The 19,160-nt window shown below is 36.0% G+C and overlaps 1 protein-coding gene across 1 annotated transcript in view; it reads left to right on the plus strand.

Annotated features, from left to right (window-relative positions):
• Window positions 1-17,029, plus strand: part of TMEM144 (transmembrane protein 144) — a 58,527-nt gene extending 41,498 nt beyond the window's left edge. Inside the window, exons 7-11 of the mRNA XM_072621360.1 lie at window positions 803-921; window positions 4,790-4,909; window positions 7,996-8,093; window positions 11,246-11,299; window positions 16,360-17,029. Coding sequence (XP_072477461.1) covers window positions 803-921; window positions 4,790-4,909; window positions 7,996-8,093; window positions 11,246-11,299; window positions 16,360-16,443 — 475 coding nt within the window. The 3' untranslated portion in view covers window positions 16,444-17,029. The remainder of the gene's footprint in view (window positions 1-802; window positions 922-4,789; window positions 4,910-7,995; window positions 8,094-11,245; window positions 11,300-16,359) is intronic.
• The last annotated feature ends 2,131 nt before the right edge of the window (window positions 17,030-19,160 follow it).

Consider the following 19,160-nt stretch of genomic DNA (forward strand, 5'->3'; position numbering starts at 1 on the left):
TGACTAGCTCAATGAAGTATGATTTGTAGTCCAAAGTATCCCAGTTCCTATAAAATAAGACCTATTAACTCCAATGATTAATGACAATTAATTACTCTTTTTTAAGAGACCTTGGTGGAACATAGTAAGGCCTTAACCATAGTTTATAAGAAAAATTTAAATGAGTTTCCATGGCTCAAAAAAAAATTTATCATGTCAATAAATTCAGATAGTTGGGCCAAAATCATGAAATGGGAAAGAAGAGGCTGAAAAATCACAGTAAGCACAGAATAGATGAGGTTTATTGATGGTCTGATAGAGAAAGCCATACAATGAAACAGGGAGAAAGGCAGTTTTATTCCACCAGTTATTCCTACCACTTAAGACGTCATTCTTTCATGACAATCCCTCTTTGGTCAGTTGTATGGGTACTGCTTGCTAGTCATAATGCTCCAAGTTAAATGGACAGGCATTTTCTCCAGCTCCTCTATGAATTACTTAGAGCAAAGAGTCTGACTGTAAAATTTGGTAATAAAACTATATTTGAATACTTCAACGTCAAAGAAATTTTGTAATTTTCTGAAAATCTTTCATTTCTCTGACTGGTCTTCATGATAGGAGAAGAATAACAATTATATCTTTAAATATCTTGGTGCACCTTTGGCAAAGCAAGATTTTGCTCTATTGACAGTCATAGAATTTACTATAGAGAATATAATTTGTATTGATTTGCTTGTGACTTGTATACTGCAGCATACCCAACTTATTATTCAATATATGTGTATTTCAAAAACGCCATTGCATAATAGTAATTTTTTTCAAGAGGCTGTGTTCTGGCAGTTGTATCTGGAATACTCTATGGATGCAGTTTTGTGCCAATAATTTATATCAAGGACCATGGCAAAAGGAATGACAGCATATATGCAGGATCTAGTCAATATGGTAAGATTACCTGGATTCTTTTATTTTACCTTTTGAACGAACTAACTGGGGCTTTGCACTCAATGATAATAAACTAAAATAGCTAATCATAAAGGGAAATAAAACAACACAGGTGTTGATGCTCAGTCTCTCTCTCTCTCTCTCTCAGGTGTCACTACTTTGAAGGCAATAAAGGACTCCATGACTCAGTTGAATACTTGGAGTCATGAGAGGCTTAGATTCTGATTCTGTCTGTACTACTTACCATCTACACAACCAGAGGGATATATGGGATGGGAGGGCTCTGGTGAGAGGGCTTGTCAAACCTTTCGTAGGTCTGTTCATCTACCTCTGTTGTCCCTCTTTCACCCAACTCTCACCTGTGTCTCCAAGCATCTGTGACATGCACAGCAGCCATATCCTGGTAAAAACCATCTGGTGGATAGGCTAAACCATGTTGTAAGTAACTAAGAGGCCATTGGTGAGTTAAGGGAGTGTCTACCCCAAGCATGCAAAGACTTTCCCCGGTGGAATGACCAGATGAGAACATTGTGGACATGAAGGTAACTTAAGCAGGCACTGTGAAGTGCTTTGAACTTGGTCAAATATCAAAGACTCCAAGGTCACCTACTGCATATGGCATCATCACTAGTCATCCTTACTTTTGTTTTGCTACTGGAATTCGATAACTCTGGAAGAGAAAATGAGTCTGATGACTTTGTGCAACTCTGCTTCACTTTAATCCAATTCACTCCCAAGTCATGACATCACCCTGTCATGCCATTCATCGTGTTCAAAAGCTAAGAATGGTAAAAACAATATGACCAGAGCTAGTCACTTAACCTTTTTAGTCTCAATTTCCTCATCTGAATAATTTTCTTGAATGACTTACTGAAATATAGCATTCAGTTTTTTGTTGTGTGTTTCTTTTTTGCAGGGGGAAGGACTTATGGTTCTTAGACTTTCCTTCAACCTTCAGCACTCTTGTTCTGTGTAGCTCTTATATGTAATCTTACTGTCTTTTCATTTTGTTCAGTGATTTTTCTTGTGCCTCTACATTTCTGGATTTCGGTTTGGCAATATTTTTCAGAAAGTCTACTGTTGTGGAGAGTATTTCTGTTACTTGTTCTAAATTCTCTCCTTTCTGGTAAGATATTCAATATTCCCTTGAGATCTATAGTTTCTATCCTCAGTTCTTTAATTCATTCTCAATTCTTTTTGAGGCAATATGGCTCAGTGTGGACAAAGCTGGCTTCAATGTCAAAAAACCAGGCAAATCTTACACATCCTGGTTGTGTGATCCTGGGCATGTTACTTAACCTCTTGGTGCTTCCAGGCAGCTTTCTCCAGGCAGAGAAGGAACTAATCTACAGAGGATGTTTCCTCATCTGGAAGGTGTACATACTTATGAAACCATAGATCCAGTCCCTATCTTTAATTCTTCAAAACTATTCTAGGGATTTTTAGAATTGCTTTATTGCAAGGGATTTTAACTTTTTTATGTCATGGACTTCTTTAGCAATCTAGTAAAGTCATAAGATTACAAAAGATTATAATTATGTTGAAATACAGTTATTTTTTTAAGTTCATGGATGTTAGATTAAAAATCCCTATGATTTCTGGATGTTATGTATAATTCATTTTAGTATTTACACCTTTATGAAAGACTGCTGACTCAATTTTCTTTGCTGCAAAGTAATTGTTTATTGTATTAGGATTTTTCCTCATTTGTTTGCTCCTTTGACAGTTTTTATCATTTTGGTGGTTTTTCTATCAGGTTAATCTTTTTCATGTTCATAATAAGTTTTGAAATAGGCCTACTCTGTTGAATCCAACCCCATCCCCCTTATGCCTGTTTTTTTTTTTTTTTTCCTTTCTCCGCTGGTACTGGGTAAGATGTGTGGCTCTTAAAGGAGGCCGGATTGACCAAGTGGATTATTGCTACAAAGATACTCAGGACCGGTTCTCTACTTTTCATCAATTCCTCTCTTCTGACTTTATCTGCATATGTTTTCCTCTCTTTCTGTCTTGGAGATGGTTCAGGTTCACAGGCCCTTACCTACTAAGAGGTGGGAGGTCATTCTCGTCAGGACACTGATATATGGAAATGCCAAGAGACCTCTGAACCCAAGATTCTTCACCACCTGGACTCTTCCATCCTAAAATGCCTTTCCTGTGCCTTGGAATTTAGGTCCAGTCAATTCTCTGTCCCCTACTCTGGCAGTTCACTTGCTAAGGGATTAATTCCAAAACTGATATATAACAGGACCCCAGCCAGACGGACAAAAAGCACTGGCTCCAAGTCATTCTAGGCTGTACCAGAAAAACTTTAGGGTACCAGGAGAAGTACCCTAGTAAAGTCTGTGTGGTATGTTATTTTTCCTATAAGAGTCAGTAATTTACTTTATTTTTCCCTATTCTTGTTGCTTTTCTTATTATAGTATTAGGCATCTTTCTCCGAGATAATAAGGGGGCTGCTGAGCCTATGCTACTTCTTATTCCACCATCTTGAATTCTTCCCCCAAAATGTGTTTTCTCTCTTCATTCTCATGTAAGATAATGAAAATCAGGTTTACTTAATTTCATTTTCTTAACTACAATGCAAGGTAGGGTATTGGAGTGTCCATTTTACCATCCTGCCTCTGACACTAGTTTGACATTTCTCATCTCTGAGCCTGAATAAATGCATCTGCAAAGTAGTGGTGATAATAAAATTTTAACTTACCTCTTAGGGTTATGGTAAGCATCAAAAGCATTATTTATGTGAAGTACTTTGTTAACCTCAAATCTTATGTTTGTTTTCTTTTACTAAGGGCAAGATTTCTTTGCTGAACCATTTATATGACCTTCCAGACAATATCCTGGATTCCACTCTAAAGTCAGGGTTATATCCTTTTTCTCTTCAGTACTTTGGTCAAACTTATAAAGTTGACCATATCTGACCAGTCCTCATATATTATCGTTTGGACACAATAAAACATGCAATGAAGACTGATTTTCTAATCCAATATCTAAAACATTCCTTTGACAAGTATCCAGGGGTTATTTGGTGGTCATTTGTCATCAGGTACCATAGACATCAAATGGAATGATTAATCTGACTAATCATGACTAAGGACTAATCATGAAATTATGAAATCTTTTCTTTTTCTTCTTGGTCTTTATCATAATTTTACTTGTGTATATCCTCAAAGAATTCAATAAAAGAAAAAAAAGATAAAATATTCATAGCAGCTGTATGTCTAACAGCAAAAAAACTATGAATAAATTATATATCTAGTTATTAAAGTGCAGATGAACAAACTGTGATATGTGAATGTAATGGGATGTCATTGGCACTATAAGAAAGTAAGAGAAATATTTGGAGTAAAAATACAACCAAAAGAATAATGCACACACAATTACTACAATATTGTAAATGACGGTGACACTAAAGGGCCACAAAACTGAAAGATAATGACCAAACGCTCATCTTTCCTTCTATTAAAACTTGTAAGCTACAAAAATGGAAAGTTCCATAAACTATCAGTTGCCACTATTTGCAGCAGTTTTGCTTAATAATTTGTTTTTGTGATTTTTTTGTACAGTTCTGTGATATATTATTTGTTGTGAAGTTACTTGTGTTCAAAATTAAATGTATAAATTAAAAAAAACTTCATAATTGTCTATACTTGTTCAATTGCATAATTAATGAGAAAAAATTCATGCCTATATTCTAGTATTTAAAAAAAAAAGGTGTTAAAGTCCAGTATAAGACAATTAACTCCTTTCTCTCTTTCACAGGCTCTCTCTCCATCTCCTCCTGGGTCTATATTATCAGAACTTTTAGCATGTTTTACATTCAGTTAATATATAATAGTTATTTAAATGTAATATTTGTATTTTTCAGACTTGGACTATGTATTTGCACACTTCAGTGGTATCTTTGTTACAAGCACTGTCTACTTCCTAGCATACTGCATGATCATGAAAAATAATCCCAAAGTTTATCCTCAAGCAATATTACCAGGTATGAATATTTAATCCCAAAGTTTTAATTCTGTGCATATATGTATATATATGTATGTATGTATAAGCTTTATCTAATAATTTTAGTTTATATGCCTTTTGCTTCAAACAAAAACATCCCTTGAGATTCTGCTTTCCTTTGAAAATAAGCTTGTTTTCATGTTTTGACTATGTAAAATTTGACACAATATGCTCAGGAACATTGAAAGTTAACAGTCAATGATATAAAATACAATTCTGTTTATAAAGTTTATCAGGCAATTCTAGTCCGTAATGGCACTGGGGGCAGAATACTTCTTTACCAGACTCTTATGATTATTAAAGCTGAATTACTACCTTTTTTTTTTATAAGTGAGGTTCATAGGGATAAGGACTTTTCTTTACCACATCCTTGAGTATTTAGAGAATTGATTAAAAATAGAAGTTCCAAAACTCTAAGCTAGAAGGAACCTCAGAGACTACCCTACACCTGAATAAGAATCCCCACTACAATATATCCCCAAAGCAAACTTCCAGCCCTTTTAATGTTATTTCCATTGAAATCTCATTCTACTTTTGGATAGTCCTAATTTTAGGAAGTTTTTCACTGTATCAAGCCATCCATTGCTACTAATTCTGCACTATGGGACACAGGCAGCATAATATAATCACTTTTCCATGTTAGGAGACTTCAAGAAGACACAAGTTTCTCCTAAATCTTCTCTGATTGAAATAGCTATCTAGTTGCTTCAAGCTTTCTTTCTATAGTCTCTTCCTCATTCTTCTCGCGTTGTCTTGGTTATGACTGTCTACTTATACTAATATTCTATCTTTATTCAGCCCAACTCTTTTAGCTATCCCTTTCAGTTTTGTTTTATCTGTAAGTTTAATAATAAGCACAATCATCTGCATTTTTATCCAAGTCAGTGATTTAAAATATTAAACACCATAGGGCCATGCCTCAAGGAGGATGCTTCCCCAGAGGCCATCTTCCAAATTAATATCCAGGTGCAATTATTCCCTCAGCTCCAAATCCATCTAACTGTACTTGGAAAGAGATGTCTAGCCCATTGCTCTATCAAGATAAAAATCTATGATAAAGAAAAACTGAGGCACAGATTTCTGAGCATGATCAATTTATTAGCTATGTTAGCAATTACCAAAAAAAGGGGGTGATCCAAGGCTCCTTGGTAGCCAAAGGGTTTACAGAGTGCATTTTTATATTCAATATAGAAGCAATCAAAATGTATATTCATTAGATCAATATATTCATGTATTAATTGATATAATTGATTCATATTGATAGAATTTACAAAAATGAAGAAATATATTAAGAATAGGGAAGTAGGTCAATTTGTAACATTAGGGCTATAGGAATTCACAATTCTGTGTAACTAAATTAAAGCTCACTTTCTCATTGGCTCAGGTGTCTATGATTAATGAAGCAACTCATTGATAGATTATGAGAGCATCGTGGAGTGTTTTCTAAATTTTCATGAGTCTAAATGAGAAATTATCTTACATACAAAAAAGAAAACTTTGTCTCATACAGAAAAGGGGAACTTAGACTCAGAAGAGTGGGGAAATTAATCTCTAACAACTTACTAATAAAAACTTGCTTAATTTCAGTTTAATAATTCATAACAGATCTTAGCTAAAAATCAAGTCTCATTGTATAGATTAACACGGTTTCCAACTTGAATTTCTCAATTCTCCATCTTGTCAATAAGAACAGCATGAGTAACTTTATCAAACCTGTTGCTAAAGTCTAGGTTAAACATATCTATATTATTTTATGAGTTCCTTTCTAGTTCTAAAATTCTACATTTTTATTTATTTAATAATGTCCATTTAAAAAAATCAAGAATATGTTGAATAGCAGGAAAGCTACTTTCATAATTTTGTTTCATAATTTCCTTTAAAAATATAAAATCTAGAACATGTCAAAAGGCATTAGAGGAGAATAAAAGTATGGAATAATGACAGTGTTGATTTTATGAGTCATATTATTAGAAAAACAGCATTATTTATTTCAGATTTAGTCCAATCCCTGACTGCTATAGAGGAAGAAAGTGAGGTCCAGAGAAGTTGTGGCTTACTTAAAGTCCCACAGGCAAGAAGTATCAGAGTCAAGATTAGAACCCAGATCCTCACAATATTCTCTGCACAATGCTTGCTTCATTTTAAGAAGCAATAAGAAGAATAGGGGACAGAAATAGAGATAAAAATGCCAAGGGAGTATTTTATTCATTTTACCAAAAGCTCTTTACCTTTTTGGATATTGCCCAGTTAACATGGATCCCTCAGTCCTTTTACCCAGGAAGTGTAAGTATTAGGTTTTTAGCATGTGAACAACATGATTGAAAAGCAGCATAGCACCATAGGATAGCAGACCAACTGATGTTATGATAAAGTTGAGTTTTAGTCTTGCCTCTGACATACATGGGTATAAGACCTTTCAGTGCCCCCTGCCAATTCCCTAAGACTCTGATTTTTCAAAGTCAAAAGTGGCAAGCCCACACATTCCTGAGTGTGAGTCACATTCAAATGTAATTGGGAAATGTTTAAAAATATATATAAACATATTATACAACATAGATGGCATTATATTTTTAAAATCAAGTTAATATGAAGCCTACAGGGATCCTGAGTACATACAGATTAGCGCCCCCTCCCCCTTTGAGTTTAACCCAACTTCCCAAAGTCTCCAATGAATTGGCGATCTCCATCAGTGGAATGGTGGTGTTCCAACTGCAGATCAAATAAATCAGATCAAATAAATAAATAATATGGTCCCACCCTTCTTTGGCTTTAACATGCTTCTTATGAAATTGAATAGATCCCTTCTTTCTTGATAATACTCATGGTATGGCCCAATAATTTTCCTTCCTCTTAAATCCAGCACTTCTAACTGATGTCCATATAGAGTAACTGAACATTATACCCTCAGGCAGCTAGTGAAGGGGTAGGGAAACAGGATCATTTGCATTCCCAAAGAACTATAATTCTGGCTCAAAAACCAATCCAATGGTACTGACAGCAAATAAAGCAATAGATATGGGGGCAGGGGTAGAGTATAATAATTTCTGTTGTCTTATTACATTTCAGGGTTTTTTTCTGGAGTACTTTGGGCAATAGCTAGTTGCTGCTGGTTCCTAGCTAATCACTCTCTAAGTGCTGTGATCAGTTTTCCAATAATCACTGCAGTAAGTAAATACATTTTCTGCCTGAATTTTTATTTTATAATTCAGTCTTATTTTTTGCTGCAAATGGATATTTAGATAAATTGTGGTGATGTCATTCAGGTTTACAGTTCTAGTAAATATCACCCTAATCAGGCTTACAAAGTGCCTTTGCCTTCCTCTGAATATATCTAATTTCATTTGAGTAGGTCTGTTTATTCTGTATCTCTTCAAGGACAAGTCTTCCTGATTCTCCCTCTAAAACATCTCTCAGATCCATAATGTTATCTTCTCTCACAAGTGGTAAAACTATAATTCAAGCCCTCATCACCTTCCTCCTAAATTATGGTACAGAATCCCTGTTTCCTGTCTTTCTCATCTCCAAATCCATCCTCCACACAGCTAACAACATAATCTTCTTAAAGTGTAGCCTGGACCATAGCACTCCCAGCTCGATAAACTAGAGTGGGATTTTATTGCCTCTAGGATAAAATACAAATTCCTTTGTTTAGCATGTAAAGCATTTCAGAGTCTAGTTCCAGCCTACCTCTCAAGACTTTTTTCACATTTCTTCCCCTTCATATATTCTACATTTTGGACAAACTAGCCCACTTGCTGTTTCTCAATGCACAATGTTCTAACCCATGCCCCTGCCCCATCTCTGTGCCATTGCATAAGGTAATCCCCCATGCGTGGAATGGTTTTCTCACTTCTGCCTCTTAGAATTCATAGTTCCCTTCAAAGGGCAGCTAAGGTGCCACCTCCTACAGGTAACTGGAACTCAATATGTCCAGAACAGAATTCATTATCTTCCCTTCCCCAAGCTACCCCTTTTCCAAACTTTCATTCTTGTCAAGGGCACCACTGTCCTTCCAGTTACCCAGGTTTACAGCCGCAACCCTTCAGTCTCATTCATATGCAATCATTTGTCAGATCTTGTGATCTCTATCCCTACAGCAACCCTAGAGTATATATCCCCTCCTCTCCAAGCACACTGAGCACCCTAGTTCAGGTCCTCATCACCTTTGACTGAATAGGTCTCCCTATCCCAAATTTCTCCTCTTCTCCAATCTACCCTCCATCTATACTTTAAGTATAGGCCAAAGTATACCTTAAGTATATAAGGGATATATGATAAGAATATAAGGTATAAGTGATATGACATATCACCATTCTTCTACTCAGCAAACTCCAGTGCTCTAGAATCAAGTATCAACTCCTCTGTTGGGCATTTAAAGCTCATCAAGGCTCACATTCTTTCTAATCTTCCAGTTTTCTCATACTTAGTACAGAGCTAGCTAGGTACTATTTGAGTAAGACCCCTGTCCTTCTGCCATCATGGTTTACTAAGCATTCAGCTCAAAGGGAACCTTGATTTTTTTTTTCAATACAAGGAGCAGTTTCTCTGATACTCACATTCATTGGCTTATCATACCCCCACCCCAGCTACTCTATGGGGCAATCTTTGTTTGGCTTTGGTCTACAGTTTCTACTTCTCCAATGCATGGAATTAAGGCAAACCCAGAAGTGCTTCTGATCAAACAGGCAAGAGCTTTGTACAAAGATGCTCCAAGTGGTATGAGATCACGCTTCCTCTTGAAGACCTTGATGGTCTTATATGGCCATATCACTTGACTCTCTAGTACAGTAACCTGCAGAGAAGATGCCAACCTGATCTTGCAAAGGTAGATGGCAGTTTCCTCAGCAGGGAATGCTTTATTAGCCAGAAAAATCACAAGTGCGGTCCCTCCCTTTACCTTTATCTGGTATTTTTCATATCACAGGCTCATCCCTTTTCTGTCTCATTTCATGTTTTGTCCTGTAGTCTTACTGCATTTTCTCCTTGCTATTTTCATTTTTTCTGCTCCTCTAGTTTTCTCTCCTAGCATATTGGGACCTATCTCTAAGTTAGCTGAACTCACTCACTTGTCATCACCTAGCACAGCACCTGGCACATTTTTGTTATTGTTGACCAAAATACTGGAGTGGTTTGTCGTTTACTTCTCTAGCTCATTTTGCAGATGGTGGACTGAGGCAAACAGTGGTAAGTGCTCAGGGTCACACAATGTCTAGAAGACAGATTTAAACCCAAGAAGATGAGTTTTCCTGATATCAGCTCTAACACACTATCCATTGTGCCATCTAGCTGCCCAAAAAATATTTATTGAATTGAATTGAAGCAATGCCATAGATCAATTTCAGCAGCTGTTCAAGCACCCTAAAATCATACCTGCAAATGGTATAAAATAAAATGCAGAAATGGGTCGCTTGTCTCAGTAATAACTTAAACAAAAGGATGGATACTTCCTTCAATTATCTGAATTCTGGAAGGGGAAATTCTTTTTCATTTGAATTAGCCAACTATTTAATTCATCACTTCAATTGGCACTGTATCTATCAGTCCAGCCTTATGAAATGACCTAAAGGTGAGCTGATCCAACCATTCTGAAGAGCAGTTTGGAACTATGTGCAAAGGGCTATAAAAATGTGCATGCCCTTTGACCCAGAAATACCACTTCTAGGGCTCTATCCCAAAGAGATCATAAAAATGGGAAAAGGACCCACATGTACAAAATTATTTATAGCATCTCTTTGTGGTGGTAAAGAACTGGAAATTGCCTATCAACTGGGGAATGGCTCAACAACCTGTGGTATATGAATGTAATGCAATATGTTGTGCTATAAGAAATGACAAACAGGTGGACTACAGAAAATCCTGAAAAGACTTCTATGGACTGATGCTGAGTGAAGTGAGCAGAGACTGAAGAACGTCATTCACAGAAACAGTCACATTGTGCAATGACTACCTTTGACAGACCTCTCAGCAATGCAAGGACCTAAAACAGTTCCAAATGACTCATAATGGAAAATGCCATCCACAACCAGAGAAAGAACTATGAAATTGGAATATGGAATGTAGCAGACTTTTGTTGCTATTTTATTTTGTTTTCTTTCTCATGGTTTCTCCCATTCATTATACTTCTTCTGCACAAAATAACTAACTTGGAAATACATTTAATAGGAATGTGTTGTAGAGTCTATATCAGATTACATACAAGGGGGGAGGGGAAAAAATTTAAAACTTGTGGAAGTGAATTTAGAAAACTAAAAATAAATAAATTGAAAACTGTAAAAGGAAATTACATAATGTCAATATTTATTTATCATTCTTTCAGGGCCCAGGACTTATAGCTGCAATGTGGGGTATCTTTGTATTTAAAGAAATAAAGGTAAGTAGGAAAAAACTAACCCCTAGGAAAGGGAGGCGCTATTATGGGGCAGTTAGGTAGTATCATGGATGGAGCACCAGGGCTAGAGTCAGGAAGACCCTAGTTCAAATTTAACCTTGGAGACTTACTAGCTGTGTGACTTTAGGCAAGTCACTTAACCTCATTTTCATCATTTGTAAGATGGGGATAATAACAGCAACTACCTCCCTATGTTGTAAGGATCAAATGAGACAAGAATTGTAAAGTGCCTAGCAAGTGCACGACACATAGTAAGTCATACATAAATGTGAGCTATTTTATTATTGCTAGAGCATGATTTAATATTGCTTTCTAAAGGCTTACATATAGCAGTGAATGGTCAGGGCAGATGACATTCCAAATTATATGCTCAAAATCTACCCCTCCGTAAATGGGGTTGTAAATCTTCTGTTTTTCAAGTGAAAAAAATCACTTTTGAGCTTCCATTCTTTTGAAGTGTTTTTAGTGGCTACATGCCACATATTAAAAAAAGGAAGAAAACATTCTTTAGAAGGGTGTTGTATATTATGGTAGGATCAGGAAAGGAGTGTTTTGGCCTCCCGAGAGAAGAAAATTCCATGAGGCAAGCTGATGACTGAGTGTAAAGTAACGTACCTTATTGGTTATGCCTCCCATGAGCAACCTTCTCAATATTGTGGGTTAAATTTTGTAATATTGTAGGTAAACTAAAGTCGTAGTAATAGGTGACTAATCCCTGGAAGCCCTGGATAGGAGGAGGAAAGGGGTAGAATTCCTCTACTAAATAATAGAATAGTACAAACACAATTTTTTTTTTTGTTTTATCCACAAAACAATGTGGCAGAATGGGTGAAATGAGCCAGAAAGGTGTCTTCATATCCTACCTCTGCCACTGGTTGTGTAACCACAGGTGAAGTCACAGCCTTGCTTTGCCTCAGGCAGCTCTCTCTAAGACCATAATTTATGGACAGGTTGCCATTTTGTTGGTAGAAGGAGCTTCCCTCACTGCCAAAATCACAGGTCCTTCTTAGGTCAGCATATCCCCTTGCCCACAGCATGTCAGCAATGTTGGAAATGAAAATAGAGCCCATTTTGGAACTCCATGTACCCCAATCTCTAATCAAAAGGAAAAGGAAAACCTTTCCAAAAACCTTGTGCACTATTTCAGAGTAGGTTTATATAAATACAAAAACACTGTACCAAAAAGGAATAGCCATCATATTTTTCTCCTTAATATGCTGTAATAGAAAGTCGTGCCTGGTTTTAATAAGCATGGATGTTATCTCTTTGTCCTGGGAGCTGTAAAGTAAATTTGTATAACTGGCTGACCCTCAACATGAAAATCACTTCAAGGCTTTTTAAGAAATCATTTCATTCCTGCTAAATGAGAAGGAGTAGAGCTAATGAGTCATGCTTTGCTAATATGGGCAAGATTCTTGGGTTTAAGCAAACAAAAGAAGCTATTATTAAGAAAGCTATTTGGAGGACAATTCAAATTCTTTTAAGTACACAGAAATACATTAATAGGATTTCAGACCTGGGCTACTTTCTTGAACATGGTTCTTCTTTCTTAGTTGGCATTACTTACCTTACAAAGTAACTCCATGCCCCAAATCAGCTGCAAAGCTCTTGGAGAGGGATCTGTCTACCTCACAGCAAACAATGATTCCTATTAAAGTGTATGTATGGTATCTAATAGCCTTTGAGAAAGTGTTAAAAGCCTTAGGAAGGGATGGGTAAGTGAGATATTAAGAACTACGCCCACAAAGGTATAGTCAAAGAGTAAGGGATGCAAAATAGACAACTTAAAATTAATTTGGTAACTATTAGAGTAGCAAAAGAAAGAAAATTAAAATATCTGCACCTGGGCCCAAATATATCACTTAAGAACAGGTACTGCTTGAAAGATAGACTTAATGATGGGTCTTCAGTGTGCAGAAATTCAGCTCCTAAGGTTCTTAAAAAATTGAAATCATTTGTGGGGTGATGCCAAAGCAAGAATAGGATACCCACTCTGATATATATATATATACATACTCCAGCTGGAATTTCTGAGTGAGCACTGGGAAACAGCAAAATCGATTACCTATAATTCTTTTTTCAAAGATAGCTTTTCATGGAGTCACTGGGAGACATTATTATACAGTGCATAGATAGCTGGCCTCAAAGTCTGGAAGACTTAAGTTCAAATCCTACCCTATGACACACACTAGGCAAATCAGCAAACTTTTCAAAGCACCAGGTCAGTGATGTCCAACTCAAATAGAAAGGGAGCCAATAAATAAGAAAAAGATCCCTGGGGCTACATATTGACCTAGAAAATTACATAGTAATATTATCTATTTTTATTTATTTTGGTAAATATTTCCCAATTGCATTTTAATCTGGTTCCAAATCGAGGCTGCCCCTTTGACACTTCTGTTCTGCTCTAGTCAACTCTTAAAGAGTTTAAGTTGCAGAGAATGTACTAACTTGCATTAGGAAAGGGACTTCCCTCACCAGGGAGTTCCCTATGCCAATGAAATCACAAGTCCGGTCCCTATCCTTATTCATAGAAAATTAAAGAATAGGTCTCCATGAAAGCTGAGGAACATGCTAAAGAGATCTCTCAGGGCCCCCATAAAACCTTAAAAGTCTCTGATTTGATTTAAAAAAAAAAAAAAGCTGCTAATGGTTCCCACGTAGCTCTCTATTCTAATCCAGCTTCTCGAGAGGTGACTGTCAGAAATATTTCAAATACCTTGCATGCCAATCAGGTTAAGCACAGTTACATAGACACAAGAGTGAAACCACCACTTCTAACAGGGCTTCAAGGGGATTTGTTATTGTCAATGCAACATATTTAGTGAGAGCTGATGTAACTTAGTGAAGAAAACATTGCCTTGGCATCAGAAAGTCCAGGGTTCAAATCCTGTCTCTGACACAGACTACTTGTACCGCCAAGAAAAAATTTCATATGTCCTCTCCGTGCCTCCCAGGCAACTCTCAAAAGTTAGAAGTTACAGACTTGTTATTGGTCATCCTCAGTGGGAAGAGTATCCACATCAGGAGCTTCCCATACTTATAAAATCACAGATCCAGACGCAAACAAAAACTACTCATAAACCTTAGCCTTTGTCATGGCTATGGGCTTCACGGAAATTATCGGTCTCAGTGTTCCTAAGGCTCCAAGCTATAAATAATAGTGTTCTCCAAAGCAAAAAGTGGGAGATTTGGATAATTCTTCACTCTATTGAAAAAGATAAAGAGGCTTCCATGTATGATCAAACCACATGAAGTAGAAAGCAGACGAGGTTTTCGTGTGTATTTGATGGTAGGCATTTGTTCTCAGAAAATGAATTCATTTATTCAGTACGGTTTTGCTGCTTGTTATGTCTGCTTTTTCTCTGAGAAGTTTGCTTTTAATCTTACATTTCACAACTTTTAAACCAGATATAAATTGGTCTATTTGTTTTTTTGGAGAGAATGTTTTAGTTAAGTTGTTTAGGAGAAAGTGACTTTTAGGTCCTAAAGTAGTGGTGGTGGCAATGTCCCCAACCCCATGTTACCTTGTCTATGTAGGGAGAAGTACCAAGTGCTCAGAAAGCGAACACCCTCAGTGGCACAGGTGGTCAACAGCAAAATACTGGAATAGCCTGTAGAAGTTTGCTACCAAAAAGCTATTTGTGGGACATTAGGATCTCTTGGAAGTAGATTGAGGTGAGCTGCTCTGCTCCTAGTACCTACTTCCTAAATCTATTTTTCTTATATGGAGTTCAATATTTTACTTTTTTGATAAAAAAAAAAAAATTCTTTATCAGCTCCCCATTATCCATCAAATAATGTTCAGACATTAGCTTGGCGTTCAGAAGATCATAGCTTTGGAGCTGGAAAGGACTTTAAGAGTCACTGAAGAAGAAACTGAGGCACACACAATTTGAGGTCTTACCTAGGATCACACAGCTGCTAAGTATCTGAGATGAAGTTGAACTCAGGTCTTCCTGACTCAGTGGTGGCTTGTCAATCCACTATAACATTCTGCCTGCATTCGGAAATTTCTATGATGTGGCAGTGATCTCCCTTTCCAGATTTATGTCATGAGAGTTCCTACTACATTCTCTACACTCCAAACAAACTGTATCAACTCATAGTGTTTTCCATCTATCTTGCACTTTGTTTTATCTTTAGGTTTGTACATATCATTCCTTGTACTATAATCTCCTCTATCCATCCCATCATTCCCTTTTGAAATCCTATCTATCCTTAAAGGCTTGGCTCATTTATCTTTTCTTCTAGGAAACCTTCCCTGACCCTTTTGATCAGGAAGGATCTTTTCTTAATCCAAACTTGTGTAGTACTTTGTATGCCATATATGTTTTTTCTTGAATTTTTATAATATATTTATATAGTATAGTATAGTATATTTATTGAATAGTATTACATATTTTTCTAGGCATCATTTTCCCCACCTATCTCCAATGTATAATAAGCTCCAAGAGGAAAAAGTTCCATCTCCTTTATTATTTTGTATCTTCCCAAAATCCCAGTCTTTGCATATAAGGGATTGTTGATTAAATCCAGCTATTGTTTCAATAAGCATTTCACAAGATTATAGATTTAAAAGGAACCTCAAAGGCCAAGTAGTTCAAGTCTTTCATATTACAGATGAGGAAACCAAGACCCAGAGAGTGTAATTTATATAATTATAATTATGGCAATAAGTGGTAATTGGTAATTATAATAATGGTAATAAGTGCCAGAGGTAGGATTTGAACTCAGTGCCTTTGGTTCCCAAACCAGTGCCCTTGATATTATATCACATTACCTCACTAAGTTGCTACTGTGTACACAGTTCTGTGCTGACTTCTAAGGCAAACGCTGGCTTTGATAAGTCAGAATCCCTTTGTTCATGGACTTTATAGTCTAGTAGAGGGGTAACTTAGAATTTATTCACATAACAGATGGTATGGCTTGAGAATCAAAATCTTTGACCCAGATTTTTAATGTTGAGTTGTATAAAGGGAAATCTTTCTTTTGAGTTGGCTTTGTATCAACATGTTTCTTCTCATCTCTTTGCTACACAGGGTATTAAAAATTATCTATTAATAATACTTGCATTTTGCATCATATTGGCTGGAGCCTTAGCTACTGCTTTTTCTAAAGTTTAAAGTAATCACCAGCAGATGGCAGCAGTAGTTAATCAAAACTCCCTTGATTTGGCGGTACTGCTAGAGAGACCTGGTATTTTTAAAGAAGAAACAGAAGTTAATTTTTATAACGCAAGAAGAAATAAACTGCTCTCTGTGCCTGTAATTGCAAGACTGCTTTTTCACTTGTTTCAAGAACATGGAAAGGAAGCAACTCAGTCTGTGTGAAATATTTATGAACAAAGAAAAGGTCATCTGGTCCACCAAATGGAAAGAACATCTGTAGGGCTTTAATGAGTGTCCAAAAGATGTTCGTCTTTTCTGGATTATTTTCAGGATTTTTAGTCATTTATTTTTCCCAGAGATGATAGCCCAAATCCAAGTTCTTTATCTTTATCTCCATTTTGTGGGAAGGGGATAATATTATTATCTCTATGGTAATTCTCCAGTGAGGAATCATGATGTGATTCTATATACTGTGTAACCCCAACTGTGTCCATAGTCAATGAGTTTATATTTTGAACTATCCCAGCTTAGTACTTCTGAGTGCATTATTTTCTTTTTTTTAATGAGGTAATAATAGATTAGAGAGACTAAATAATTTGTCAAAGGTTACTCTGGGATTCAGTTTTGGAAATAGATTGCAAAGATGTTCAGATGCTTTCTAGAAAAAAATATTAGTGTTAGTAACTGAATGTATTTTATTATTTTTAAATGTTTGAACTCTGTTATATAACAATAAAAACAGAAATACCAAAACTTATACTTCTGAGTGAGCATTGTCCTTCAAAGTATTCCACTTCAGTCTGTACATTTATTTTTATGAAGCTGCAACTGCATAAAACATTTTTGAAACTCTTGTTTTGAAATTGCCTTCAAAGCCAGTTGATGTACTCATACAAGAAAGCAGTCCCATTAGATTATACTCACAACTCATTTTTAATCAAAGTGAATATTGTCCAACCTAATCATCTACCTCATTCACCAGACAAAATTCCAAGTGAATGTTTCTAGTATTCAAGAACCTCAAAAGATGAGAATTTGTCATCACTGGAGATATTTAAAAGAACATACCGTAGGCTCTTAAGAAAATTCTAAAAGAGGTAGTCTGAAAAATTTCAAGCACCGTTGAAATCATTCAGCCACTCAGCATGATACAGATTAAAGGAAAGATAGTCATTGAAATATATAAATTCTAGTAGGTTTTTTAAAATGTTCACTTTATGTAATAATCAGATTTCATAAGATTTCTATTTTAATTTACTGATTTTTCTACTGCAGAAAAATATGATGAGTACATATTGTCTTAACACATATTCAAGTGTGAAATAGTAAAAAGAAAGCTATGTTTGTATAGGAATATTTTACATCTATATTCAAATAATTTAAATTCTCTTCTTCTTACTGTAAATTAGAACCATGATAATGAATTCTTTTGTAGACTTGCCAGTTTACATTAAATATGTTAATGATCTTCTGTGAAGGCTGCGTTTTAACTTAGAATGCCATTAAAATGACCAAAATATCTTTTGTCAAATGTCTTTTATCTGTCAGCTTTTTCAAGGTGAACTCTTCTTATTTAGATATTATTCAGAGCTGTCTTATTTGACAGGTATACAATAAATGGCCCATTGTTGTAGACTCTGTAAACAGTCACATTGTTTATCTTTGATATTGCTTATCCTCGACTGTTGTACTATCACCATCCTTCTCCTTCTCACTCAGACAAAGAATGGAGAATGTGCTGCTGATGCAAATAGATCAAAGCCTTTTCAAAATGGTTCGAAAGCTAAGCTGCTGCCTGTCTACAATGATCAAATTAACTGTGCAATTGCAAAACCAGTATTTTGTGCCTTAAAAACAGATTCTTATTCAGGCATTAAGCAGTATAGTTTAACTCTTATAACATACCTGTATAAAAGTTCTCTTGCTCCTGACCCAAACATAACTAGGAAATTTTAACATATGGGGCAAGTGGTACAAAAAGTACATTCATTTGCACATACAGAATGGGAAAGGAGTTCACCCCAGGATGACATCAGTAATAAGTGTTTAAAATCAACTCACTTTTTTGGGTTCATATGCATTATTAACATTTTCTGCATCACTTTCTTAAGTCTAAACAATGAGAAAATCAACAAACCAAGCTCTGGTTTGTAGTGTTTGCCTGTCTCTGAGGTATAAATTTGTTCACATTAAAAATTTAACAGTCAACTCTCATAAGACAGTCCAAGTTGACCTCAGCATATCCTTGGACTGACATACCTGGTAACTTCCTATTTACACTAATTGCTGTAGTTAATGAGGTACTAAGCTCTGTTATTTCTTTTTTTTTCTTTTTAATTTATTTATTTAACTTTTAACATTCATTTTAACAAAATTTTGGGTTCCAAATTTTCTCCACATTTGTCCCCTCCCCCCAACCCCAAAACGCAGAGCATTCTAATTGCCCCTATCACCAATCTGCCCTCTCTTCTATCATCCCTCTCTGCCCTTGTCCCCATCTTCTCTTTTGTCCTGTAGGGCCAAATAACTTTCTATACCCCTTTTCCTGTATTTCTTATTGCCTAGTAGCAAGAGCAGTACTCAACAGTTGTTCCTAAAACTTTGAGTTCCAACTTCTCTTCATCCTTCCCTCTCCACCCATTCCCTTTGGAAGGCAAGCCATTCAATATAGGCCAAATCTGTGTAGTTTTGCAAATGACTTCCATAATAGTCGTGTTGTGTAAGACTATATT

The sequence above is a fragment of the Notamacropus eugenii genome, chromosome 6 (assembly GCF_028372415.1).
Source record: "Notamacropus eugenii isolate mMacEug1 chromosome 6, mMacEug1.pri_v2, whole genome shotgun sequence".
Classification (NCBI taxonomy): domain Eukaryota; kingdom Metazoa; phylum Chordata; class Mammalia; order Diprotodontia; family Macropodidae; genus Notamacropus; species Notamacropus eugenii.